Source organism: Centruroides vittatus, unplaced genomic scaffold (genome assembly GCF_030686945.1).
Source record: "Centruroides vittatus isolate TY-2023 unplaced genomic scaffold, ASM3068694v2 contig_3255, whole genome shotgun sequence".
Lineage (NCBI taxonomy): Eukaryota > Metazoa > Arthropoda > Arachnida > Scorpiones > Buthidae > Centruroides > Centruroides vittatus.
The window spans coordinates 116996-144984 of NW_027122088.1; the positions used below are offsets into that span (position 1 = coordinate 116996).

The 27989-nt window shown below is 27.5% G+C and overlaps 1 protein-coding gene across 1 annotated transcript in view; it reads left to right on the forward strand.

Annotated features, from left to right (window-relative positions):
• Window positions 1-27989, forward strand: part of LOC136973648 (inactive phospholipase C-like protein 1) — a 63008-nt gene that overhangs the window by 24971 nt on the left and 10048 nt on the right. The window contains exons 9-23 of the mRNA XM_067268391.1: window positions 1699-1813; window positions 1886-1971; window positions 2041-2158; window positions 2238-2409; window positions 2519-2593; window positions 4672-4765; window positions 4860-5039; window positions 5129-5307; window positions 8038-8176; window positions 8251-8397; window positions 11601-11698; window positions 11792-11863; window positions 11963-12148; window positions 12238-12306; window positions 13668-13721. Of these exons, the coding sequence (XP_067124492.1) occupies window positions 1699-1813; window positions 1886-1971; window positions 2041-2158; window positions 2238-2409; window positions 2519-2593; window positions 4672-4765; window positions 4860-5039; window positions 5129-5307; window positions 8038-8176; window positions 8251-8397; window positions 11601-11698; window positions 11792-11863; window positions 11963-12148; window positions 12238-12306; window positions 13668-13721 (1784 nt within the window). The remainder of the gene's footprint in view (window positions 1-1698; window positions 1814-1885; window positions 1972-2040; window positions 2159-2237; window positions 2410-2518; window positions 2594-4671; window positions 4766-4859; window positions 5040-5128; window positions 5308-8037; window positions 8177-8250; window positions 8398-11600; window positions 11699-11791; window positions 11864-11962; window positions 12149-12237; window positions 12307-13667; window positions 13722-27989) is intronic.

Sequence of the window (27989 nt, forward strand, 5' to 3'; positions counted from 1 at the left end):
TAAATCATGTGTAACATTATAAGTATATGAATAGTAATTATTTTATTCCAGTACATTTTTTAATCTACAGGTAACTCCTGTGTAACACGGTACTTCTATAGCATGGATTCACTCTGACATGGTTCGAGAATTGGGTAAAACCCTCGTACAACTTGAAATGTAATAAATTTTTACATACTTAAGTACTAATAGTTCACAAAAATTATTATTTTCATGAACTATTAGTACTTAAGTGTGTAAATTTTCTTTTTCCGCCTTCTGTTGATACACATGGTCCTTCTCGAAACTTGTTTCAATGTTGCCAGATCTTGATGCTTCTGCTTTTGATGTTGCCATATGTTTTTCCCTTATCCCATACTTGCTTTATTCTTCATAAGTGCTTAGCACCATATAAGGAAATTTATAAAGATCTTTTAACTAAAAGCAAGCAACCTAAAATTACATACTTTTTGCAAAAGGTAAAGCATGGATCTGAAGATAATGCAGAAAAATGCTCAGAGGATAAGGATAACTTGCCAAAAAGAAAATGCCCTTGGTTAATAGTGCTTAGTGATAACAAAGAAAACATTGTTTAATTTATATTAATATGTATCATTTAAGAAAATTTTAATAAAGATATTTATCTTAACTATGAAAATATAATTGCATGTTTTTTAATTTTTGGAACCTAACCCCCCCTTTTCACACTAGTTCTTTGTTTCGTATAACAGCAATTTTTTGGAACATAACTCCCGTGTTATACGGGACATAATCTGTATATTTCTAAAATGATTCTAAGTTTTCAAAGATTGGAATCCACCATCAATTTTAAACTTCTTTACAAATAAACATACTTTGGAGTGAAACATCATGTCTATTTTTTATTTCATATTATAGTAGGAAAATTTTGATTTCATTTGCTTAGTTATCCATTGCTATTTATAAGTTCAGGGTATAATAAATTTATTAAGAATATCAGGATCAATAAGAACATATGGTTGTCTTTTAAATATACAAGTATATACAGATTTTATTGATACTAACTTTAAAAGGAAATTTTCTTCTATGAGAAATTTTTACTTTTAACCACTTTAGATATGATAACCTTTCACTTATAATTGTAATTTTATTAAATTGAAGCCTTAGAAGTAAAATTAGATGATAGTTGAATAATACTTTAAAAAATTTTATCCATTATTATGTGTGGGGAAGAATATATCTGTGATATTAAGTACAGTACAATTGTAACAAAGTACAGTACATAGTTGAAACAGCATTGTAATTACTCAAAATTTAACAAGTACAAACATAAAATGAACAGATGCTTGTTGAGAATTATTGAAGTTGAAATTTTTATGATAATCAGAAGGGATTTATCTCAGATAAGATAGAACACTGAATTTAGATGCATTGTCAAGAGCAAACCAAAATACCTTGTATGTTATTTCAGTTATATAGAAATGTCACACTTTAAAATTTAGCTAAAAGCAAATTAACATACAAATTTAGCAGATTAATAAAGCAGAATTACTATTACTATTATAACAAATGCCTTACATTGTATAAAATGTTTTTGAAGAAAAGTAGATATTTTTCTATTCTTTATAAGTTCTACAGTTATTGAGTTGGATGTTTATAATTTCTATTAATGAAATATTTTTTCAAAATTGTTTTTATTTAATTCAAATAATCATTTATTATGAATTCTATTATTTTCAGGTTTTACTCAATTTCTGCTGTCAGAAACCTGTGATATGACACCAAACAAAGGAGCTGTTGATCAAGACATGTCCCATCCATTGTCTCATTATTTTATATCAACTTCCCATAATACGTAAGTCACTTTCAATATTATTATTGAATTTCATTATTGACTTAAAAGTTAATAACTATATTCAATATGTAGATATTTGCTACAAGATCAATTAAAAGGTCCATCTAGTATAGAAGGTTATGTTAATGTTTTGCAGAAAGGATGTAGATGTATTAAAGGTAAATTAATAATTAAAAATTAGTCTAATGGTAATAACAGAATATTGATTTGAATATTTACAAATTTAGTTGATTGTTGGGATGATATTCAAGGGCCAGTTGTGTATCATGGTAACACTTTGACATCTAAAATTCCATTAGCAGATGTTTTACAAACAATCAGTGATAATGCTTTTGTAACATCACAGTAAGTTATAAAGGATTTAACAGAAATGTTTATTTTGATTAAACAAATTTTTATTTTCCTATATTTTTGTTTTAATAAGGTATCCGTTGATTCTACATTTGGAAAATCATTGCTGTCTGGAATCTCAAAGAGAAATATCAAGTTTAATATCTTTTATGTTGAGCAAATATTTATATATTCCAGAGAGAGATGGTCATTTATTATTAACTCAGACTTCTCCTGAAAGATTAAAAAGAAAAATTGTCATTATGGTAAGATTTGCATCACTTTTAAAATATTAGAGAGTAAATAGATAGTTAAGTGTAAAATATTTATTTTTATTGTATATATTTTAATTTTTGTTATTAAAACAAATTATAGGGCAAAAAATTACCTGAATATTGTAAGGGGGATGGTGAAGTAACTGATGAAGAAGACATATCGGATAGTAGCAAGGTAGAAATAATTTATATATCTTTTGCATCTAAGGATTTGTTATTATATATAATAATAAATTTTTACATGTAAGAAAATGATATAAGATTCTCCAAGATGTTTTCTTAATGGATTATGTAATTTGATTTTTGTTAATGGGCTAATACTAATAGTAATACAGTCATACCTCTCGTTCAAATGCCTCTATTTACAAACAATTTAGTTTATGAACAATTTTGAACACCATATTTGCCCTGTCTGTCAAACAAGCTACTTGGCAAGACCCATCCACTGACGGTCAACTCCATATACTTCCTGTGTTAAAGAAAGTTGATGGCCTAACCAATCAATGACAGGACTACTGATGTAGTCCTGTCATTGATCCTTGATCCTGATCAGGACTACTGATGTAGTCCTGATGACAGTTATTTAAATTATGTTTAACTTTTGTTTTGCTATGTTTATAATTTTTATTATGTCTTTTATATTTTGTTATTATTTTATTGGGGATCTTTTTTTATTTCTTGTTATCAGGGGGGTGGAATACAATCATCTCTGACATTTCCAATTGTAATAAATAAATAAATAAATAAATAAAAATATTTCAATGCACATGGGAGTAAGATACTACCACTATTTTTCAGTATGTGTCACAATTGAATTTAAATCAAATTAATTAATAAAAACTGCATTAATTGACATTTGCATAATATAAATGACATCCACAAATCCATGTTTAAAGGTGCTTAACACAAATTAAATAACAAAACTTTATTAATAAAGATTATATATTATAATATTAATATTTATTAACACTAGGTACCCAGTTAGTTAAAACTAAAAATAATAATATAATGATTAAAACTGGTTTTTACACTAAAACTGAAAATAAAATTTTAAATAAAATCAAAATTAATTGATTAAATTCAAATTTAAATCAAACCAATTTAAAAATAATACTTCAGAAAATGTAGATAAAGTACTTGTTGTCTGTTTTGATTGATTTGGTTTTATTTCATTCAGGCAGAGTCAAGTCTCTATTTACAGTACTGTTTTGTGAAGTAATGGTTTCAGTTTTGGTTGCCAGTGATAGAACATTTTGCTTTTAACGTATATATGCAAAATGGATATAGATAATATGATGTTGTATTTGTAAGTATTTTTTATGCAGGAAATACAGCTAAAAAAAGGTTTAAAGAAAACAAACACTTGTTTTGGGGGGTCAGGAATGGATTAATCCATTTTACATTGTTTCTTATATGAAACTGTTTTGATTTGAGAACAACTTTTAGGAATGAATTAAGTTCTAAACTAGAGGTTTGACTGTATTAGAGATGTTATATTTTACATTTTTTTTTTTTAAATTAATAGCAATGAAATTCTTCAGTAAATATTATTTTAATACTTTTTTAGAAAAGCTATTTACTACATACACACATAAACACAAACAATTTTAGATTTTTTTAAGTCTCAATATCACACATACAATAACATTTTTTAATAAATTTTTGGTAAGATGAGGGTTTTCATTATCAATCTAACAGAGTTTCATCTATTACATGATTTTATTGCAGTATATTCATAAATGAATAACTACAGTTTCCTAATTTACATTTAATATTGCTTAAATAAATCTTTATTGAATTATTTTATATCAGAATTTGTTGTAATAAAAGTAAAAATCTTATATTATGGAAACGTGTTTGTTCATGATGTTTGGATTATTTTATATGAACAAAGCTAATATTACATATAATAATTATTGTTATGATTGATAATATAAATTATTTAATTGCAAAACTAAATTACAGTTTTATTGAAAATAAAACTCTTTCTGAATGATGTGTATTGATTAAATTTGTTGTTTACTGAGACATAGATGTGTACATATAATGAAATAGCTTCAATTGAAAATGTGGCATTTGGCACTGAATTAGAAATTTGTTTTATTCTTTTGCTACAGAATGTGTTAAACTATATTTTCACTTAAATATATGAAATTACAGTTTTGTTATAACTTGATTATATATTGTGTTGTTGTGTTATACCTGTCATTTATATTAATTGTTAAAATATTTTAAATTTTGAAATATTATCAGGTAATTCATAAAATCAAATTGGCTCATGAATTGTCAGATCTAGTCACTTTGAAGAAAACAAGGTTTCTAGACTATGAAATATCAGAAGAAATACGTAAGTTATACTTCAAGGAGATATAATATGTGTAATTTTTTAAAATTTATTTACTGTTAACTATATATATTAAAATTAATCTGAATGTTCTCAGAAAAAACATCTGATGCCTCTTCTTTTGCTGAAATCCTTGCTACCAAGTTATGTCAAGCTTTTGCTGAAGATCTTGTAAATCATAATAAGCAATACTTAACTCATATATTTCCTAGTAGCAATAGAGTTGATTCAAGCAATTTTAATCCACTACATTATTGGAGTTATGGCTGTCAAATGGGTAAGATTAACTTGATAATATTGAATAATACTGTATTTTTTGCATAATATAAAATAGATGAACATTTATAATTTTTTGTCAAAATATAGTTGCAATGAACTTTCAGACATCTGGCCAAATGATGGATTTATATGAAGGCTGGTTTCAACAAAATGGAAATTGTGGTTATATATTAAAACCACATTTTCTTAGAGATCACATGTTTCTGTTTTCTCCCACTGCCAAGGAGCCATATCCTGGATTGGAACCAATAACGTTTCATTTAAAGGTATCAATTATTGATGAAAACTTTCACCATTTCTTATAATAATTAAACATTTTATAATATATATATATATATATATATATATTATAAAATGTTTAATTATTATTATTATTATATATATATAAGTAATTATTCTTTTCAGAAAGTTATTTGTATGCTTTATAAAATTTAAATTATAAAATCTTGCATGTTACAGTGTGGCTAACCAAACTTCATAATATCATTTTTGAAATTTGCAAATTTCTTTTATGAATATACTTTATAATACAAGTTTCAAGTGTAATTTACTTTAGTTTTATTACATAAAAAGCTTTTTTAAATTATTATTCTGTATTGTGCTTTATTTACAGTTACATAAATTATTAATGTAATACATGCACCTAATTCTGTTTGTATATTGGTAGCTACATTCCCAAACAATGCGTGCAAAAAATCCATGTAAAAAAAGATGGAATAGGTCAGATAGAAAAGTGAGAGATTGGTTTCAGACCTTAAAAATCAGTAATATATTATTGTGTGTTTAAACAAAATTATTTTAATTTTAGTTAATTTACAATTATCCCTCCTCTGATTTATTATCAGCAGAATTCAATAAATTTATATTATTTGCTCAAAGTTTATTTTTTATTTGATTTTTCAGTTAAATACCAAAATAGTTTTAGCTTTTAATATCAAATGTCATACAGAATACACAGCACAAACATTTGCACAAAAAAAACGTGAAACATCAGATTTTTTAAAATAATAAAATCAGAATGAAAGCCGGATTGACATTGCCAACAGCAGTCAAATAAAAATGCAAAAGTAACTAAAGTGCTAAATTAACATTGAAAAAATTTACATTCAAGACTAGAGAAAATGGAAAAATAACTAAATCTCTATTTTGACAATAGAATTTTTTATAGATAAGTGTAAAATTAAAATATGTAGGTTTAGCTACAAAACAGCTAAATTGGTAACATGCCTGATTGATGCTACACACACAAATATGTTGTAAAAAACGATCAAATTTTAAAATTTATTTCAGTGTACATAACAATCTTTAAAAAGATTCTTAGAATTTGCATTTAAGAGAGATTTTTAAGATGGAAGTATGAATATTTTTTTCTTAAAATTAGACTTTTTAAATAGACTAATTTATTGAAACAAGTTAGATCAAAACAAATCATGTAAAAAGAGAAATGAATTTTTTTTCTAGTCTGTGTTAAGTGTTATGAATACAGTAGAGCATCAATTATTCGACCCCCGATTAACCGACTTATCGGTTAACCGACCATGTTCTAGTCGGCAAATTCGAATGTCCACTAGTGATGTGGCGCTACAATATTTGGTTATGTCTTGGCTACTTTAATATTATTTTTGTTAAATTTTTGCATGTTTTAGCTGGCAGCATGGCTCGACCATTAAAGGGAGGCTAGTATTTAAACCAGGCCTAATACACTATACTAATAATGTATTTTTTCATACTTTTCGGTTATCTGACTTTTCAGTTATCCGACCAACCCCAGTCCCCAATTAAGTCAGATAATCGATGCTCTACTGTAATATTATTTTGCATATACAGTCGACTCCACATAAGTCGACACCCCAAGGGGAAGTGGAAATGTGTCGAGTTATCCGATGTGTCAACTAAAGCGAAGTTGGGAAAAAAAACACAAAACTACAATTAGGAAAATACAGTAGTGCGTTAAACAGTAGTATAGGCTTACAATACATTGTGTCCTCCATTTACAATTACTCTGTAGATGAAAAACTGAAAAATTCATTTAGTGTTGTTTGTTTTGAGCACTTAACCATCTTGACTTTCTTTTTCAACGATCATGAACATTTTGAAAACATCATTTTTGCAATTGTCAATTGTTGGCAAGTAATGTCTAAGGATTCTTAATGCCTCTAGCGTGAGAAAATGCAAAATTGGATTCTGGTGTGATGTTGATTTAGATTGTATATTTTATTTTTGTTTATCTGTTATTATTTTATACATTAAAATACATAAAATGTTAAGGCATTTTTTTTAATTAATATGTATATGTGTATATATATATTAATATATTAATTATATATTAATAAATAAATAGACTCCCCTTCCTGAAAAAAAATGAGTTTGCACCACACGTATGGAGTGAATTCATTTTTTCAGGAGGGGGTGACAACTTATCAGAGTGTGGGACAGCAAAAGTATGTCGACTTATCCAGTGGTGACGAGTTAAACAGTGTCGAGTAAACAGGAGTTTTTTTAACATTAATGTATATGCAAGTCGGCCAGGACCACAGAAAACTGACTACTTAACCGATGGTGTCGCGTTATCCGGGTGACGACTTATGCGGAGTCGACTGTATCTGTGTTATTTCAAATATCTGTGCAAAGTTGAACAATTTGATACTTTTATTTGCATTTATTATCTTAGTTTAAGCAAGACATACAAAACTGTTTATTTTGATGCAAATATTATTTACAGCTTATTTCTTGGCTGTTTTGCCTAAATATATAACAATGTATTATTTACTAACCATAATTGCATTGTCAGATATAAGACAAATAATGTAAATCTTTGTTTTTAATAGCAATTATAAAGTTGGTAATATTACTTTTTCCAATTTTTTTTTAATAGAAAATATAATAAAATTTTAGATATAATAGGAATTATAGAATTATAATAGAAAATATAACAGAAATTTAATAGAATTTTTACTTATTTCACACATTGCAAATTTATCATTTTATTTTTCTAGGTTATTAGTGCACAACAGTTACCCCAACCTGAAGGATCTTCCTGTAAAGCAAGTGCCATTGATCCTTACATTGTCGTTCAAGTTCATGGTGTACCAGCAGATTGTGCCGAAGCACGGACAAGAACAATATCTAATGAAGGTATTTATTGTAAGGATTTCATTTATTTGTTTTTTTTAATAGTTTATTAAAGATTAAATATATATTTGAAACAGGACATTCTCCAATATTTGATGAAAGTTTTGAATTTATTGTGACTGTGCCAGAAATAGCAATACTCCGCTTAGCAGTGTTAGATGATGAATGTTTAGGTGATGACTTCATTGGTCAATATGCTATTCCTTTAACCAGTGTACAAACAGGTATTTAAAAAATTTTTTAATAACTTTTAAATTAAAATTAACTCTTTAAACATATTAATAAATAATTATTTACAATTGAATAATTTGATCACTGAACTCATTAAAAAACACAGGATAATCATTTTGATATTCATCAAATTTCAAAGTGACTTGTTACCAAATGTTTTCAGCATAAAGCAGATTGTTTGTCTTTTATTATAATTAAAGTAACTTTTCAAACTGGCACTTAATAAAATTCCATACAGAACAAAAAAAATAAAAATATTAACTATAATATAAAAAGTAAATAAAATAAACATAAATATGAACAAAACAATAAGACAAGTACAATATTATGTGCATTCGGTCAGCTCATTCACTAACAGTTCATTGTAAAAATCAGGAACTGTCAAAATTTTCATAAATTGAAAATCTTCATTAACTGTAAAAAGTTGTTGTTAATAGGAATTTCACTTGGTTAAAGTATTAAAAAAAATTCTAAAATGTTAGAATTTGAGAAAATTCTGTGTTTTAACTGGTGTTTAGTTATTACAAAAAATAGCTTCAGTAATATGAATTAGTTATGCATACTAAATATTATATAGTGGGTGATCAGTCAACGAACATAATCTGTTCCAAAACTTTGTTTGTTAACTGATTATCGATTTACCATAGGTTTTTTTGGGAATTTGATTAATTTGTTCTGGAGGCTCCAAAAAATAAAAAATATATACTTTCTTACTATGTTTATTTATATGTAATAATAAAAATACATATATACACATTCTTGCATTTTTATTAGTTTTTTCTGTTTGTAGGAGTTAAGGAATCTGTCTAATGTTGATTGCTTTTCTCTCTTCTTCAGGATTTTTCAGAAGTAATTAATAGCATTGTCATTGAAGAGATTCCCAAGCCTATTAACCTCAACTTGGTTTGGATGCCATTGTAAGACTCTTGTTCTGACATCCTCCCACTTCAAAAGATCTTTAATAGCAGATGTTGGCATTGATCTTTTTCTCATTTTCCTCTTTTTCAGAAGAAAACACGCTCTTGCCGAGTTTCTTGGTGTTCTTTATTTAAGAGTTCTTGGAGTTCTTCTGTCATCAGATCAGTTTCAGATTCCATTATGAGCTCTTCAATGTCATCTTTATTCACCTCCAATTCCAGATCTCTAGCAGTTGTCACAATTTCATTCATAATTTCAGAACATAATCTCTCTCTCCCTGAATGCAAGAGGGACACAGCTTTTGCCAAGCAGAACTCAACTGTTGTTGAGTGACTTTTGGTCATGCCTTTTGAATGAGCCATATAGTTTCAAGAATATCAAATTTTTTTTCCAAAACGTTTTTAATGTCATCATTGAGGAGAACTGGCATACTTTGAAGCAATGAAACAGTTCTCGAATGTACAATTTTTTGAAACCTGCAATAACCTTTTGATCCATTGGTTGAATCAACAAAGTGGTATTCGGAGGTAGAAACTGAACTGTCAGCCAGGGAAAGTCTTCTAGCAAATTATCTTCAAGGTCTTGTGGGTGTCCTGGTGCATTGTCCAATAGCAACAGTGGCAATAGTGGCAACAGTCCAATAGCAATGGTAATTCATTAGTCTGAAGGTAATCCTTGATGCTTGGAGCACAAACTTCAAACAGCCATTTTTTGAAAAGAGCCTGAGTGAGCTGTTTTATTCAATCTCCACATCACTGGCAGTTTTTCTGTAATTATGGAATTTTTTTTGAATGCTCTAGGGTTCTCAGAGTGATAGATGAGAAGCTTCATACCACTGCTAGCATTAGCTCCTAAAAGTAATGTCAAGCAGTCTTTCATGGCTTTATACCCAGGAATATTTTTCTTTTCTTTCGTAATGTAGTTACGGTTCAGCATGTGCTTTCAAAATAAACCATTTTCATCACTATTGAAAATTTGTTATGGACAATATCCTTCTTTTTTTTTAATGAATTCTTCAAATTTGAGACAGAATTTCTCAGCTTCTTCTTTATCTGCACTAGCAGACTTACCGTGAATTACCACATGTTTAATGTCAGTTCTCCTTCTAAACTTTGTAAACCATCCAGTGATAGCTTTGAATTCTGTCTCCTCATGTGATGAATGTGGAGTTTGTTTCTTGATTATTGTTTGCCAATGTGAGCTATGGCTACCTCTTCCCATTTACAAAAAATATTAAAAGAATTAGATAAAATATTTTTTATTCTAAATAAACTCTTTAACCTTCCTTTTACCCCAAACGCTGAAGTTGCTAGGTCCAGATTGGGAATTCCCAGTTTTACCAAACATATCAAATACTTCAGCCATTTTACTTTTATACAAATACTTCCATGGTTTCATTCATTTTGATTAGCTATGTGTAAGAGTTCTGCCATGATTTACTCATAACCAAACTTGTTTTTTACCCAATCTTTTAGGTTTTCCATTTCTTTCAGATCCATTTTCTATTGATCTATTCAGAATATAGGCTGTATGAAACAATTTCTACATGAAGATTTTCTGCATTTTAAACACATTTGTAAACAGTTATTTTATAATACATAATCTTTTGTTTTTATTTATGTATATTTTTGTCATGTACATTGATTTTTATTCTTTGTTATTTGTATTTTAATCTTTTGTTATGGGCGTTATTTTCAGAGGGAGGTCATCAATTGACTTGTGACATTTCCTTTTGTATATGCAATAAATAAGTAATAATATAAGTTATTTTTTTTAAATAAAATCTCTTAATAGCCAGGAATGTTATGCAACTCATCACTGGATTTTGTTTTTTATTGATAAAACATTTATTACAAAATTTAATCTCAATTATTGATGAAAGAAGGTAAAATATTTCAAACTATAGAGTTAGGAAAGAAAAACAGTTTACACTGTAGTCTCTATGTGTAATATGATATATATTTAATTTCTATGTAAGTTATGTATGAACTATAATAGTTGTTTACTCATATATAGCTCAAAATAGCAATGCTTTGTAATAAAATGAAGAAATAGAATATTAATAACTAATACAATCATTTGTATTATAAAACATACTTTAAACATTCATATTCTTAAAATAGAGTAAATTTTATTTGTTTACATATTTTTAAACAGATTTAAAGAAAAAATAATGCTTTATTTTAATTTAAAATACTATCATTTGAACAGATTTATCATATATGTGTAAAGCATTAATTATTTACATAATAATTTGAGATTATAATATTTTTAATAGGATATCGCCATGTTCATCTCAAATCCAGTACAGGTTCTGTTCTTCAAAATACAACAATATTTATTCATACCTCTGTAACAAGAAGATCAGAAAGCTTGGTAAGGCTGTCTTTAACAAAAATAAAACATTAAAGATGGCATTCAAAAATGCAATTTAAATAAATTTTTAAATGAAGTACAATTAATTTTCAGAAATTGTATAAAAAGAAACCAAATATTTCCTTAAGACAAGTTGGAATTAAATCAATTGATGACCATTTTAAAGTATGTATTCTAACTTTTTAACTGGCCAATATTAATATATTTTATATAATATGTAATTTAATAAAAACTAAATATTAAATTAAAGATTTGTTTTAACAGAATGCAGCATCACTGTTATCAGATGCCCAGAGATTAAGAACAGATCATGAACAAGCTATGGTCGATTTGTGCAAGGAATGTGCTTTGCCAGATAGTGGTAACATCGTCCAATGTTTGAGGGTTTTGTCTCTGAGAACAGCATGTTGCCACACTATCTCCAATATCCAAGTAATGTTAGATAAAGGAGTCAGTATCAGTAATAATATCATATTTTATAACAGTCACTTAAACAAATAAGTATTCATCATACTGATGATGCTTATTTTAAAATATAGTTTCCATATTTGAAAGTGTTTGGTGAACTTCCTGCAAGTTTAAGTAAAGCATTTGCTTTACTTGAAAAGGTAAGATGAATTAAAATTTTTTATAAATTTAATCATTTTGAATGGAAATCATAACATTTTTTGTTTTTTTACTTACAACAAAAAAGTGAGAGTATATATTTCTTTAATAGTTATTATCTGAAATATTATTCAAGTACATGTAATAATTAACTGCAATGGAATAGAATTTATGTAGTATTATTAATTTGACAACTGAAGTTATTTCAATTCTTTTCATCTTTATCTTTTATATAATTGAAGAAAGTATTGAACATATTTTTTTCTTTATAACGTATTTCTTTAACTATGACAACTTTTGCTAATTCATGATACAGTAAACCCTTACTAACTCTTATTATTAGGAAGTGAAGATTGAGTTTACGAAAGTTTCCAATGAAACTGAAAATGAGAATCTGAATATACAGTACATTAATTCATTACAATTGGCTCTACAAATTTTTACTGACTTGGTTATTCTGCTGAATTTATTATTGTAGGAAATGAGCTCAAAAAATTTTATGACAGTACAGCAGTCTTTAGTAATTTACCAACTATAGCAATTAAATGCATAGTATTGCAAAGACTTCTGGTTGTCAAAAACACCTGTTAATTATAATTTTTCTATTGTCAAGAAATTTTAAATAATAGACAAATGTTTTTGAAAAATTGTCAGTTATGCAGAGTCCAAGTTAGCAAGGATTTACTGTATCTTAAAAGATTTTGAAACATTAAATATTGTATAACAATTTCTGAACTTTTGTTAAGCACGAAAAGAGAAATATTTGAATCATTGAATTAATGCAATTGAGATCACAAATAATAATCTCATTTTTCTTAATTGCCACTGACAACTGAGACCTAAGTAAATGAGAATTTTTACATTCAGAAAAATGTTAAAATTATATTCAGTGATTCAAATATTTAAAAGAAGCCAATCCTCATAGGTTTAGAGTAATAACTGCTATGGTAAATTATTAGTAAGAATAAAGATTTTAAATACTAATTATAAATACTGTTAGAAACAATGTATTTTTCTTTACTAAACACTTGTACAAAGAAGATACTGATAGATAATTTTCACATGATCTCACTTGATTTGTAATGAAATTGGGTTGCTGTGTATGTTATATACTCAGTCATTTTCGAGAAAATTTTGTTAATTGGTAATACATTGTGCTTTTTAAGTCACCCTATGCTAGTTGAAGCATATTACTGTATTTAGACAAAAAAAAAACTTATATAAAATGAAAAATTAACAATAATTTTATTTTGATTAGATTTTTTTTTCATATAATTTACTATAAACATTAAACATTATAACAAGATAAGTTATGATGTGCAGCAAATCATTATTATTTTAATTCTGAAATTTCAAATTGTAGGTTTTAATGGAATTCAAACATGTGATAGAAAGTGCTGATAATTTATTGACCATGGTAAGTTTTATGATAATCATTATTTACTGATTTTTAATGCCTAAATGATATTGAGATTGTATTATCAAATGAAATTAAAATTATATAATACAGTAGACTCAAAATTCTTGCTAATATGAATTTTATTGTTTCCTCGACTTAACTCCCATAAAATGCATTCTGTTTGTCTGTAAGTCGAAATAGTTTTGGTTAAAGGATCTTAAATTTTGCTAACTCAAAATTTAAGATCCTTTATTTTATGTCTGATTTTGAATGCTATCTTCTGCATTTTCAATGGAATAGACAATATTATCACAAAGTTTAAAATTGGTATTGAATGTATGTCTGCATCTGCTTACACAACCCTAAAAATTTTAATCACATTGTCTAAAGTAGTGATCTCATTCTTAATACAAATTGACTAATTGAATTTTAGCACTTCAAAATCATTATTTTTAAAAATTTTTACATTTTGAAAATTTAAACATGTAGTAAATCTATGATTGGTGTGCTTATTCAGTTATTGACCAGTCAAATTTATGAGTTCATTTATTTGTATCTTTTTACTTGGAACAAAACATTCATACTGTATAAATTTCACTGTAAAGTTTGAATCATATATTGACATTTGTTCTGAAATAGAATTGATGAACAAGAGAAAACTAAAGACACTGTCAATAGCAGAAAAGTTATGTCATAAAATCTGTGGAGGAAAGCAAAGAGAAAAATAAAAAATTGCAAAAGGATTTGACATTTTACTGAGCTCTTTCTCTGCCTGTCTGAAAAACAAGAAGAGGATTTTTGAAAGCTTCAATGAACAACAAAATCAGACAGAACAGACAGGAAAGTATACAAAAAAAATTATTCTTTTTGACATACATTCATTTATTTCCACTCTGAAAGCTATAACAGTTCAATTTTTACCAAGTATGGCTTCTAGATTCCAACTTTTAGATTTGGAAATAATTCAAAATTCTAAAAATTACAATGTAGAAAGTTTATTGTATGAAAGATGATGTATGTTATTGAAGATGGATCACATGAGTTTGGAAGTGAACCTGCTAGATTCAATGCAAATGATTAACAAAACTTAAAATGGAGTCCACAAATCACTGTTGAAAAATTACATTAAAAAAGTAACTTTTAATCAGCAGTTTGTTAATGCTTATAATAAATCAGAACTGCCATCAAAATCTAACATTTTTATCAAAGATGACTGGGCTGTGATCTCATTACAGAAATGGATGATAAAAAGTGTCATTCAAACATTTTGTCAATGTTGACAATGACCTAACTGTCTGCAGACAGTTATTTGAAGATGATATTGTTGAAGTAAAAAACAAGCAATGAAACTGAGAAAGAAATAAATCCTGTGAAGAACAAACAACCTGTTCCCATATAGGGAAGCCAGAAAAGCTCTTAAGCTTGTAAGAGTTTTCTAGAAACTAAATCATTCATAAAACAAGATGCTTTTATGGACATCAAAAACATTATTGAACAAGAAGCAATGATTTGCCAATGACAAACTACATAACAGGCTTTTTTGCTAGTAGTATCAATGTTTTGTTCTAATACATAGCTAAGAAGTAATAGAATATAATGTTAATTAGTAATAAATAACTATGAGCCCATTGGCCTTTTTATTATGATTTCAGATTCATCATACACATTTTCTGATTTTTATTTATTAATGTATGATATCCCAGAATACATATTGTCAAAATGTGTATATATGCAACCCAGCTGAAGAGGGCTGTTAAATAAGCCAAAATGCATACCAGGACACCATACATTTAATAAATAAAAATTGGAAAGATCTATGATGATTCTATTAATTAGTAATAAATAGCTAGAAGCTTATATTGAGAATGTAATGTAAGTGACAAGATAAAATAGTTTTATTAAATTCTACTTCTTACATTTATTAAAAATTATTTCCCACAAATTTATATAAACTATGAGCAAATTGAAATTTTGAATTAGCTTCACTGAAAATAATGAATTGCTAAAATTAATAAATTTATTTTATATTTTAATTTATTTGAATTAAATAAATTTATATATTAAATTTTTAAATAAAATTTAATAAACAGGAAATAAACTGAAATTCATTCTTTACTAATATGAGTTTTATTTTATTGATTCAATAATTAAATTTAATTTTGGCATTTTGATTTGTTTTGATTTTTTTTTTATTTTATTATTTATTTAAATGTTTACTTGTTAAATGATTACTAATTGAAGCAGTGAGTTCAAAAAGGGAACTTCTCAATGATATTGTAGTAGTTATACACAGGACCAAGAGACCATTTTAAGTATTACATTGACAGTTTATGAGGGAGGAAGATTCATTTACATCTGACAATTGTTGACAATGATTGACGGAGAAAAAGTCTTTGATGACATAAGATTGTCCCATCCTTTATTTTTATTCACAGTTATCACACAATTTCTGAAAATTTCTGTATACAGGTAGGCCTCCTACAACACGGTAGATACGTTCCTTGAAAATATCGCGTTGTGAGAAATCGCGTTATAGGAGATACCAACTTAATACAAAAATTGGGATTCAGTTCTGAAAAGAAGAAAACTATCTTTTTATGATGTAATATTTTAATTATTTTTTAAATTTATGTACATAAAAAGCTTAAATAAAATTCAACATCATATAAAAACTAAAAAGATTATGATTTCAAGTCAAAATCAAAAAGAAACAATGTTATGCTCAAATTCAGTCCTCATCGTCACTTATTATAGTTGTTCGAGAATGTTTGACTGGCCTTATTTCAAGATCTGAACTTGTTCCATCAAGTTCCACTGCACTTATGTGATCCGTTGCAATTTTTCTGTTATGTGAAAGATAATTCATTTCTAAATACCCTAAACCGCGTTGTAAGAAAATTTCCGCACTTTTCCAACCGCGTTGGAGCGAAAACACGTTGTAAAGGTACTGCGTTGTAAGAGGCCTACCTGTATTTGCAAACAATTAAACTTCTGGCCTAATGATATAATTAAGGGGAAGGGACCTTGATTTCTGATGAATGGCTATAATGGGGGGGGGTTTGAAAAAGAACAAAGTTTGCTGATATAATACTTGAATTGCCCCAACAGATGGTTTCCTTACTGCTCATAGTCATATCTCAGGGATATACCAGTATCTTAGCATTAGTGTGTATATATAAAGTTAATAACTGTCTCCATTTTTCTGTCAGACCCTGTATAATATATATTGTATTGGCATCACTAACATGAAATATTTGAATGAAAGCAGGTTTCATACAGGAAAAATGAAGTAGTATTTCTGAGAGTACATCAAATACGTTACCAGAAAAACTAAAATCTCAAAAACATGAAATATTTTATGCTCTATAAAACATCAAAATGTAATGTTCAATGCCTATACAAATATAATATGGTGAAATAAAATGCCTATAATGTGGCATCTAAATGTTTGATTTAAGCATCATTATATTTTTGAAGATTTTTAATGGGCTACAATTTGAAAAAATTGTAGACCTATAAATTCCCACTATTGTCTGTTTGCTTGTCCTTCCTTAATCTCGAGATCACAGATAGATAAAAGTTCAGACCAGATATAAAGCTGAGGGGCAGGAGGCCCCAATTAACTGTATATGAACTTTCGGTTTGTACCAGAAGTCATGTTATTTCAATTTGAAAATTTTCCACTGAAAGGAGTTAGATAGATGACCAGCTTGACTGTATTGCTAGCAGGAAAAGTATGATGTACAAGGGCAATACACTACTTTGAGGTGGGGAGCATATAATTTAAATTTAATTAATTAAAAATATGATTAAAAATTGCAGCCTGGTATTGTGACAATGTCACAATAAATCAAATAAATAATTGCTCATTATTGTTAGTTTGCCCCAAATTATTTTAAAGCATATTTTCTTCTATTTGTATTCTCCTTACAATCTATAATTTTTTTAATAATAATTTATATATATTAAATTACTGCTAATATTGTTTACAAATAATTGATATAAAATCACAAAACTTTAGTGTGCGCTGTAGATTGAAAGACTGCCAGGGTTGAATCATCAAATGCAAATATAGTCCGTAACGTATACAATTAGACAGCCAGATGGCTGAGCTGTCAAGGTGGCAGCCTACCACTCTGGGGAACCCAGGATCTAATCCAGATGGGTCTGAAAAATCTCCAGCAATTTTTTGGGGAGTGGTCTGACCAGATATGTCAGCTTCCATCTCTCACTGCCCCATTGTGGGCCTGGCCAAACCCATAATGGGCTTGCTAAAAGGAAACCTTCTTAGTGGCCATAGGGCAGAAAGAGTTCAAAACAAACACACAATTAAAATATCAAGAACTTGTTGTTGTTACATTTTTTTATAATTTGTTTGCCATGTTTTTCATTATGAATTTTTGTTTTTGAGATTTTTACATTGACTATATACGTACATTAATTTAGTTCCAATATATCATTAACATGGGTTCTCATAACTATTTATTCTTTTTCTCATAAAAACTTTTTATTGAGGAATCGTATATTTCTAACAGAAAAAAAATCAAAATGCTGAAAATGATATGAATAAAATTCTTAAAGTAGATTTCTGTAATTATTGTTAAGGGAGAATGTGTAAGAATGAAAATATAAAATTTAAAATGTAAATTCTTAGTTAAATAAAATAAATTTAAAAAAAAATTAACAAGCATAAAGAACATTAATTAAATTACAAAGAGGCAACCTTTCAACAATTAAAACTTTACATTTGAATGAATGTTTTCAGATGTGTGAATGTGCTCTTCAGGTTCCAGATATTAAACTAATATGAAATACAAACTATCTAAGTATGTTTTTTATATATAATAAATACAACTAATCTGATAATTATTTCAAATATGAAATAAACAGCCAGATTCCTTTATCAGGCTATTAAGGCTAAATAATTACTGAGCAGTTTGGCAGGAGGCAGACTTCTACTGCTTGTTAAATATAATAATTAATTTAAATATAGCCATATTTATTTATAGTTGATTATAACTGGTAGTAACTGATAACTGGTAACTGTAGTGTAACTGGCAATGTATCTGCACAGATAAACAGGAATTAAAGATTTGTGTCCCACTCCAGGCTGATCTTTTCTTTCAGAATATTCTAAAATTAATTTTTTATGATTATTATATTTAAGAATAGATGGATGTCTGATGGCCTGCCTTGTGCCATCAGACTTTGTAATTATTTAGCCTTAGCCATATTGTTTTGGACTATTATTTGTTTGATATGAAGTTTTAAGTGCCGAAGATTGTCTCTTTACATTTAATTTAGTGAAGCCATTGCTTTATTACTTTAAGAATATTAATTATTTATTATAAAAATTTAACATTATAAATTGCATTTTATTCTGTTAAGAGTTTTATGAAAATTAAAATGCTAATGTCTAGACACACAATTTTAAATTTCAAAAAATAAAATGTATCAAAATTACAAAACATAACTCTTATCATAATCATAAATAAGTAAAGAACTCAACAAGTCTATTTTATGTAATAAAATTCATGAAAAAATGTTTTCAACTATTTGCATTTTGCTTTAGGGTTCTTATTCCAGTTCTGGGTCTTAAAAGTAGAGATGAGATAATTATCTTAAAATCTTTAATGGAAGTAATTTTTTTTAATAATAATAAAACAGATTTTTGAATAATTTTATACAATCATTTTCATGATAAATATAAATAAGGAAATGTAAACAAGAAAAAATTATCAGATTTAATTAATAATATCAAGGACAGATTCTAATTGATATGCAAAATTTTGATCTTTCACAAGGAAATTAAAAGATAATGTGAAAAAATTTATGTAAATGGACATGAAGTATCAATTAGAAAATAAAAAACCATAATTAGCCAACGAAAATAACTAGTTTGAAATGACATTTTTAGTAGTATTTAACAATAAGAGAATGACAAAAAAAATGTCATACTTTACATCAGTTTTTCTAATAGTTTTGAATTACAAATAATGTCAAAAAAGGTTGATGATCTACACTAACATTGCAAAACAACTTTTACATTCATACTTTTAGAATTCTACATGACAACAATTCACAAAAAAAAAAAGAGAGAGAGATTTGGACTTTGCTTTATCAAAAATAAATTCAGTTTAACAAGGTCACATCTGTTAGCTACAACCAAAGTTATGGCAGAAAGGACTATCTTGACTCGGATCATAGTCATTTGTAATGTAAATAAACATGTTTTTTAGAAAATATTTAACAATCAACGTATTTAAATCAATTAAAAATCATTACTTTTGATCATAAAAATCTTTTTTAAACCATCAAATAATTTTAATTTAATGTAGATTTTTCATACTCTGAATTTTCTGTAATTGATAGTTTGCAGTATCTTAGAAAATCTTTTGGTAATTGTTTTTTCCTTGGAGTATATCTGGTTTGTAGCATTTTTAAAATATATAAATCAGATTAATACTTTAAATACACTAGTTCCATTTTTTTAAAGTTAAATACTTAAAAAAATAAATACAAACTACTATTAGATGACAAAACTGAAACTATTCCCATGAAGAGACCAAAAATTAAATTTTAGATACAACATTATATAAATTAATATGCATGAGTCACTGTAATCATTTGACCTTTCTGTATGTTTACTTTTTATATTGATTTAGATAATTTGTAAATTATTCAAGTTTGATGTTTGATATTTTTAAACCAGAACTTACATGTGAACTAAGAATTATAGAATACACTAGCTGACCCGGCCACGCGTTGTTGTGGCTCAAAATGTATCTATTATAAATGTATAACACTTCCCCCATGGAGGGAATTTCAAAAAATCCCTTCTTAGTGTACATTCTCTTGACGTACCCTATTAAAACGCAAAAAACCACATGTAAAATAGTATAATAGAAGCCGAGTTCTTCACGGTAAGCCTTAATCCCGTCCATCTCCCCCCACTGGGGGGAATTTCGACATGTATATTATATAAAAACACGTGCCTATTCGAATGCAACGTTGTGTCAAAATTTCAAAGGAATCGGTAGGAACAAACGAACGTTATATTTTATTTATATAGATAGATAGAAAATGATCTGCTTTAGTCCATTCTCACAGAAAAGCATAATGCCGCACAAAAAGCAAACTTAGGTCGTCGGAAGTTAGCGCCATCTGTTGGACATAAAAGCCTTAATCCATATATAAATATATTTTTGAAAGGGGGGAAATGGTGTAGGGGTATGAAAAATAGATAGTAGCCAATTCTCAGACCTACTGAATATGCATATGAAATTTGGTAAAAATCGGTAAAGCCGTTTCGGAGGAGTAAGGTAACTAACATTGTGACACGAGAATTTTATATATAAGATTAATTAATTATAAATTATTAAAGAAATAAAGTAAAACTTTATTAATTATATCATACAGGATAAAATAAATGTTCTTTTGAATAAAAAGGTTTTTATTTAAGCTCAGAAAATATATTTTGTTATACAATGTTTAAATGTACTAAGAAATATATAGAATAACTTGACCAGTAAATGCTCAGCTACCACTGGAATTCGAAGTTAATGTGTCAAATCACAGTGAAAATCATACCAGTGTATGAACAATAGTAATGATGACATTTTGTACCAGTAAATGACAATAAATGGTCCTGATAGCTAAATTGTGGCTTTCATATTTCTGATAGGTGATATGTAGCTCCTGTCTTGACAAGGTTTTACCATACACATATGACTTCCTATCAGTGAGTTGATTGGGTAGTGGTCATTCACTGGGTTTTTCTCTCTTCATAAGTCATGCTTAATTTTTAGACACACAGTTAGATATTTTTAGATTTTATTATCTTTCCATAAAACAATATATTTTAAATAAGTATGCAATTAGGGAAAAATAGCAGTCAAACAAAATAATCACAAACTACATCTTCACCTTAAATGGTTGTTCACTGTCTAGTCACCCTACAGTATAGAATTATTCCTTTGTTACATTTTATATTATTTTTATTTGTGTTAGTATTTTACTATTCTACATTGTTCCATATTTGCTTAGAAATTTTGTTAGTTTTATATAAATATTAAAGCTCTTCACTGACACTTTTGGCAACTTGTCTAGCACTGAAGATGTCAGATACCAAAGGCAAGATGAGGAGCCATTAATACAAGGTCTTCTAAAATGATTGCTATTATTTTAAATTACTGTAATTATGTTAATTATTACCCGAGAAGTATGCCACATACACCAATAGATAGAGCAACCATTCAAGTTTCCTCTCCCATCTGTATTCAAATATCTTGTTGTCTACTACCACTAAGGAAGGACATAAATGAAAATGGCAACTCTGCAACAGAGAAGGCTTTGGTGTTCTGTAGTTTGCAAAATCTAATCATTCATCAATGTGCAATGCAAGCAATTTGTAAGAGTGTAGAATTGTGATTCCATGAAAGGATTTGAGAATCCCTACAGTACTGGTTGTTGTTACAGTAATCAGTTGGTTGTGTGCTGGACAATTCAAGGTGCACACATTGAGAAATACAATGGGCAAATGTGAAACCTGGATGATATTACAATAATTTAAAAAGATAGCATTCTTTTTGGAAGATTGTATGTGTGTACATCTTTTACATTGTTTGAATTCTTTAAGCAGTTCTTTGCTAGATTTTTCAGAAAAAAATTACCAATTTATCAGAAAATAGTAGTTTAGAAAAAGTTTAGTAGTTTAAAGAAAAATGATTTTGAATTAAACAACATATAAGTGAAAAGCATTAAAGTATAGTGAACTTGACAAAAAAATTTTTAAAAGTGAATAATCTAGAAAGATCAAAATATAAAATGTAACAGGATAAAATAAAAGTTTCTTAGAATAAAAGAAGTTGTTACTGTTGTTTTGCTGTGGCTAAACTTTTAACAAATACATTAATTATAATAGAAAGAAGACCAAACAATGATGATAATCTGATTAGTGAATCACGATAACTAAAATAAGAAATATAACTGAAAAAAAAATTAATTAATGTGTATAATTTTTAAATTGCAAAAGAATATTAGAAGATTATCTTAAAAACAAATAAGGATTACAGAATTAATTAGTTTAACAATACAATGTAACAAAGTATAGATTTGAAAATAATTTTTATTTTTGTATGTAATTATATATCTTCATTAAAGGAAAATGAAGTAAAAATTTTACTTTTGTAATTTATTTAAGTGTAAGGAGAATTAAATATTTTTATTACAAAAGTTAATTAATAGCATTTTTTTTCTTTTTTATAATTTTCTTATAGATGAACTACCTTCAATACTTTTTTAATTATATTTTTATTTCATTTATAAGTATTTATATTGAACACATTGGATACATGTTGTTATTAAAACATTATATAGACTATTATACAAATTTATATTTAAAAATACTGTTGTATTTTTTACATACAATAAACCTTGCTAAGTAGGAACTGCATTAACTCAAATTAGCAATAACTCAAAGTCATCTACAGGTCCCTGATGCAGTATATAAGCTTTTCTGTATAACACAGTCTCATTAAGTAAAAATTATTTGTACTTTTAACTCAAACCTCTCTTTCCCTGTACCTTTCACCTTTTGATAGGTCCATGATCTTTATTTTTTCTTATATTCTGTGTGAATAAAGATGATTAAGATAAACACTATGCTATTACAGCTTTGCATTGACATCCTTTTGCATATACAGTGTTAATTTTTTCTAGGATCAAGATTTCAACAACAATCTCTAGATAATCGGTATGATAGTTAGGATGAGAATTCTCAACTTGTGTACAAGAAAATGTGTTACCTTCAGGAACTGCAATTTACACTACTTGCTCTCCTAGTGAAACAAGGCTGCTGAATTAATTCAAACCATTGATTTTAAATCTTGCTGTTTCTTAACTACAGTGCATTTTATTTCTTTTTACACTGTATTCTAAAACTATTTTGAAAAAATTGAGTATTGTTAATGCAAAGTTGGAAATTTTACCCTTAAACTTCTACTTAACGAGGTTTACTTTATTAACAAGTTATGAAAATACACAAACATATCTAAGTATCTAATATATAATTTATAAATTCGTTAAAAATATAATTAAAAAATATTCGAGATAATTGTTAGAGCAGTTCAACTGTTAACTCTTTGAGAAAATATTTAACTTAGCACCAGATTTTTCTAGGCTATTTTAAGAGTATATATTAATTAATATGCAACTTTTCGAACTTGTTAGTTTTAAGAGGATTTTTTTCTTTACTCATCACGGGTTCAACTGGCTTTGTAATGGAATCAATGGCTAGTGCAGAGTAGGGCAAACATATCCTGGAATCAAACTAACTGTGAAAATTTCTGTTTCCAACCCAGACTAAAGATTCCAGAATAACTGGCTGATATGTTCTTCATCTTGGCCATCTGGTCATCTAATTTATAGCATTAAAATACTTCAGAAAATCTTTTGATATTTAGTTATTCATTCAGTTTAAGAAGTTCAATTATTCTGAGGAGAATTTGTCTGTACATTTAAGCTAATTTTAGACTAATCTCGAAAAGAAAAGTACCATATGATTCAAAGTCTTCACTTTTTATTATTAAAGTTACATGAATAAGATTAACTTTAATTGTTTTTGGTTAGATTAAATAATGAATATATGTATTTTGTCATAGAGGTAATTTTCTTTTTAGAACAAAGTATTGTTTTATCCATTGACTTGGTCTTGTATACATTGTTGTCAAGAGACGAAGTAGACCCCAGTTTGGCATTCTGTCATATTTGTAATATTCTTTTTTTTGCCATGAAATATATTTAGATAAAAAACTTAATTTTTACAAATTTTTAACATAATAAAGCTATTATTGTTTATTATTAATGGCTGCTTTCTCTCAGTAACCTTGCTCATGTTAAGCTACATGTGATCAAATGATGAATTGCAAATATGACAAAATATTGAATGATAATGTAGAAGATAGTGACAATTTTTTAACTGTTTTATGCTGTAGTAAAAGTTTATTTAGTATGTTAATTATTATCTGAGAAGTATGAAAGGTACACCAACTAATAGAGTAACCGTCCAAGTTTCGTCTCCCATCTGAACTCAAATCTCTTGTTGTCTACTACCCCTAGGAAGTATAATACTATAAATGAAAACAGTAACTCTCCAACAGAGAAGACATTTTTATTTTGTGAAGGTGAAACTTATCCTAGAAAGTCAGACTCACTCATCATTGTGCAACATAAGTAATCTGCAGCAGATGCAGAATTACAGTTGCCACACGAGGAGTGACAACAGATATGCCATAGTGAGTATAAGAAGAATTTGAATGTCAGTTAGATGTTTACCACACACATAACATCTTCATGTTATGTGTGTGGTAAACATCTGCAAGCATTGAGAAATTTAATGGGCAAATGTGAAACTTGGACAGTTTTCAATGTTTTAATGTACATTAAAACATTAAAACATTAACAAGAATGTTTTAATGTACATTAAAACATTCTTGGATAATAATTAACATGATTACAATAATTCAAAATGGTAGCATTCATTTTGAAAGACCATGTATTAACTGCATTCTCCAGATTTCATTAGCATATCACAGAATATGATATCAAAGAACAAACTTTTGTCATAATAAATATTATTATTTGTCCTTCTCTTTTGAATTTTGCAACATTATTTGTTATTTGATTATTGAATTCTTATCAATTGCAAAACTTATCAATATTATTTCAAAATTAATCTGTGTAAATAATAATATCTGTAAATTTGTAATACCCACATATTATCTGTGGGTTGATATTTATTTGTCTGCAAATTGAGATGAAATTAAGTATTTTAATATTGGTTATCAAAATAATTAAGTAGAAACAACAGTAAAGTAAAAATCTCAATGGCAAATCCAATTTACCAAAACCACTTTTCTTGATCCATCTATTTCCCAATACAACAAGAAACAAATGTTGTTTGTTCAGATTTTACTTGAAATTATATCAAAACAGAATTAATCTATTAATAAACAGCTTGAAAAAACTTGTTGCCAACTCCAGTTTTCTATTCAGCAGTTGAATTATCCTAGTAAATTATAAACATGTAACAAGATAAGTAACTCATAGGAAAAGTATTTAGTTCCTAAAGCAAATATATTGTCCTTGATCATTTATATAAATCTACTAACAAGAGAAAAATAAGCTGCCATGCCCTGGCCAATTTATGTTCAATAGCATTGAACATAAATTAATTAATTAATTAACAAAATGACATTATAAATATGTTGTTTGTTATTTGTACTACAATGACACTGCAAGTCACAACATTGTAAAACTTGCAACTGAAAAAAGTACCTTTGTAAATTGTGAAGTGGTTTTTTTTTGCAGTGTCAGTATGACCTTTCTGGAAATCAATCATCATCATCATTATCATGGAGTTGGGTATCTTTATACTTGATTGTCTTAATTTTTGTAATATGTACCACTTTCTTTTTTCTGTTTCTTCTCTTTCATTATATGTAAAATTTTCCTGTTGATGCCAATAGCTATTGTGTTGGAAATTTATGAAATTTATATATATAAGAGCATTAATTCATTCTAAATTACCAAATAATTTTAATTATTTATGCATCGACAACAGCTTTAAACTAAGAATATATTTTATTTATTCTTTTCCTTCAAAGACCCTAATGACTAGTAAAATAGACTTTAGAATGTTTAGAAATATGAAATAATTTTATACTCATACTATTTCTATGTTAACAGATAGTGTCAATGAGTGCTATGATGATTTTTTAACATAATTTATTTTTAAAACATTATCTAGTGAAATTTCTCAATAATAAACATATTATTTTAATAGAATATTATCCATTTATGCCTAATCAATTTGGTTATATGAATAATGATTAAACTAATAACTTTAATACAAGATGCCAACATAACTTCTTATCTTTAGATTAAAGTTAATAATAAGAAATTTAATTAATTAATTAAAATTAGAAAAATTTGGAGAAAAGTTTGACCCAGAGCAAGAATTGAACCTACAATTTCTGCTTATGTATTGACATTTTACCAGTTAAATTAACCAAAAATTTGATCTTCTTCAGCATGATTATATGATGAGTGTAATATATATATATAAGTTAATTACAGTGGGTGATAGTTAACGAACATAATCCGTTCCAAGACTTTGTTTGCCATCCAAATTGTTCATTAACTGATTATCAGTTTACCGTAGGTTTTTATAAAAATTTGATTAATTCATTCTGCAGACCCAAAAAATAAAAAATATATACTTTCTTACTACATTTATATATATGTAATAATAAAAATGTATACATGCACAGTCTTGCATTTTTATTAGTCATGTTTTTTTGTTTGTGGGGGTTAAAGAATCTGTCTAATGTCGATTGCTTTTCTCTGTTCTTCAGGATTTTTCAGAAGTAATTAATAGCATTGTAATTGTAGAGATCCTCAAACCTATTAGCCTCAGCCTGGTTTGGATACCATTTTAAGACCATTGTTCTGACATCCTCTCACTTCTTCAAAAGATCTTTAATAGCAGATGTCGGCATTAATCCTCTTTTTCAGAAGAAAACATATCTTGCTGAGTTTCTTGGTGTTCTTCATTCAAGAATTCTTGGCATTCTTCTGTTTTCAGATCAGTTTCAGTTCCATTATGAGCTCTTCAATGTTCTTTATTTCTCAGATGTGATTTTTGTTACTCCTTTATCTGCTTAAGTCTTCTTGATTATATAGTATCTTTCTTAGATAAGATTGAACTGTGGTCTACTGTAGATCTGTTCATGCCATACTGCCCAGCAACATCAGACATCTTCTGCCTACTCTCTACCTTTGCTATTATACTCTTACCTTTCGAAAATAAAAACCGATGCAAAACTTAATGGGTGCCCACCTGACAATCTTGTGAGTACTATAAAAAAATTGTTTCTGTCAGAAAAATAAAAAGGCTGAAATTACAAGGGAAAGTTTCAAAGCTCAGAGGAATACTATCCAAACAGTATATACCAGATTGAGTGTCGATGTTGATGTCTCCCACACTCTGAAAAGTTTTGAATTGTTGCCTGAAGACAATGGAAGACCAATTGGTATTCATTATTTTATGTCGCTGCTTCTTGTGTTTGTTGTCTGAGCATAAAAAATCTTTTGCAAAAGTGTTCATTATCCGATTTGTTCGTTAACTGATCACCCACTGTATATTCAATTATAGAATATTGCTGGATGGTGATTAAGTTTAAAATTTAATTGAAGACAGTCTATTGTAAAAGGAATTGCCATTTA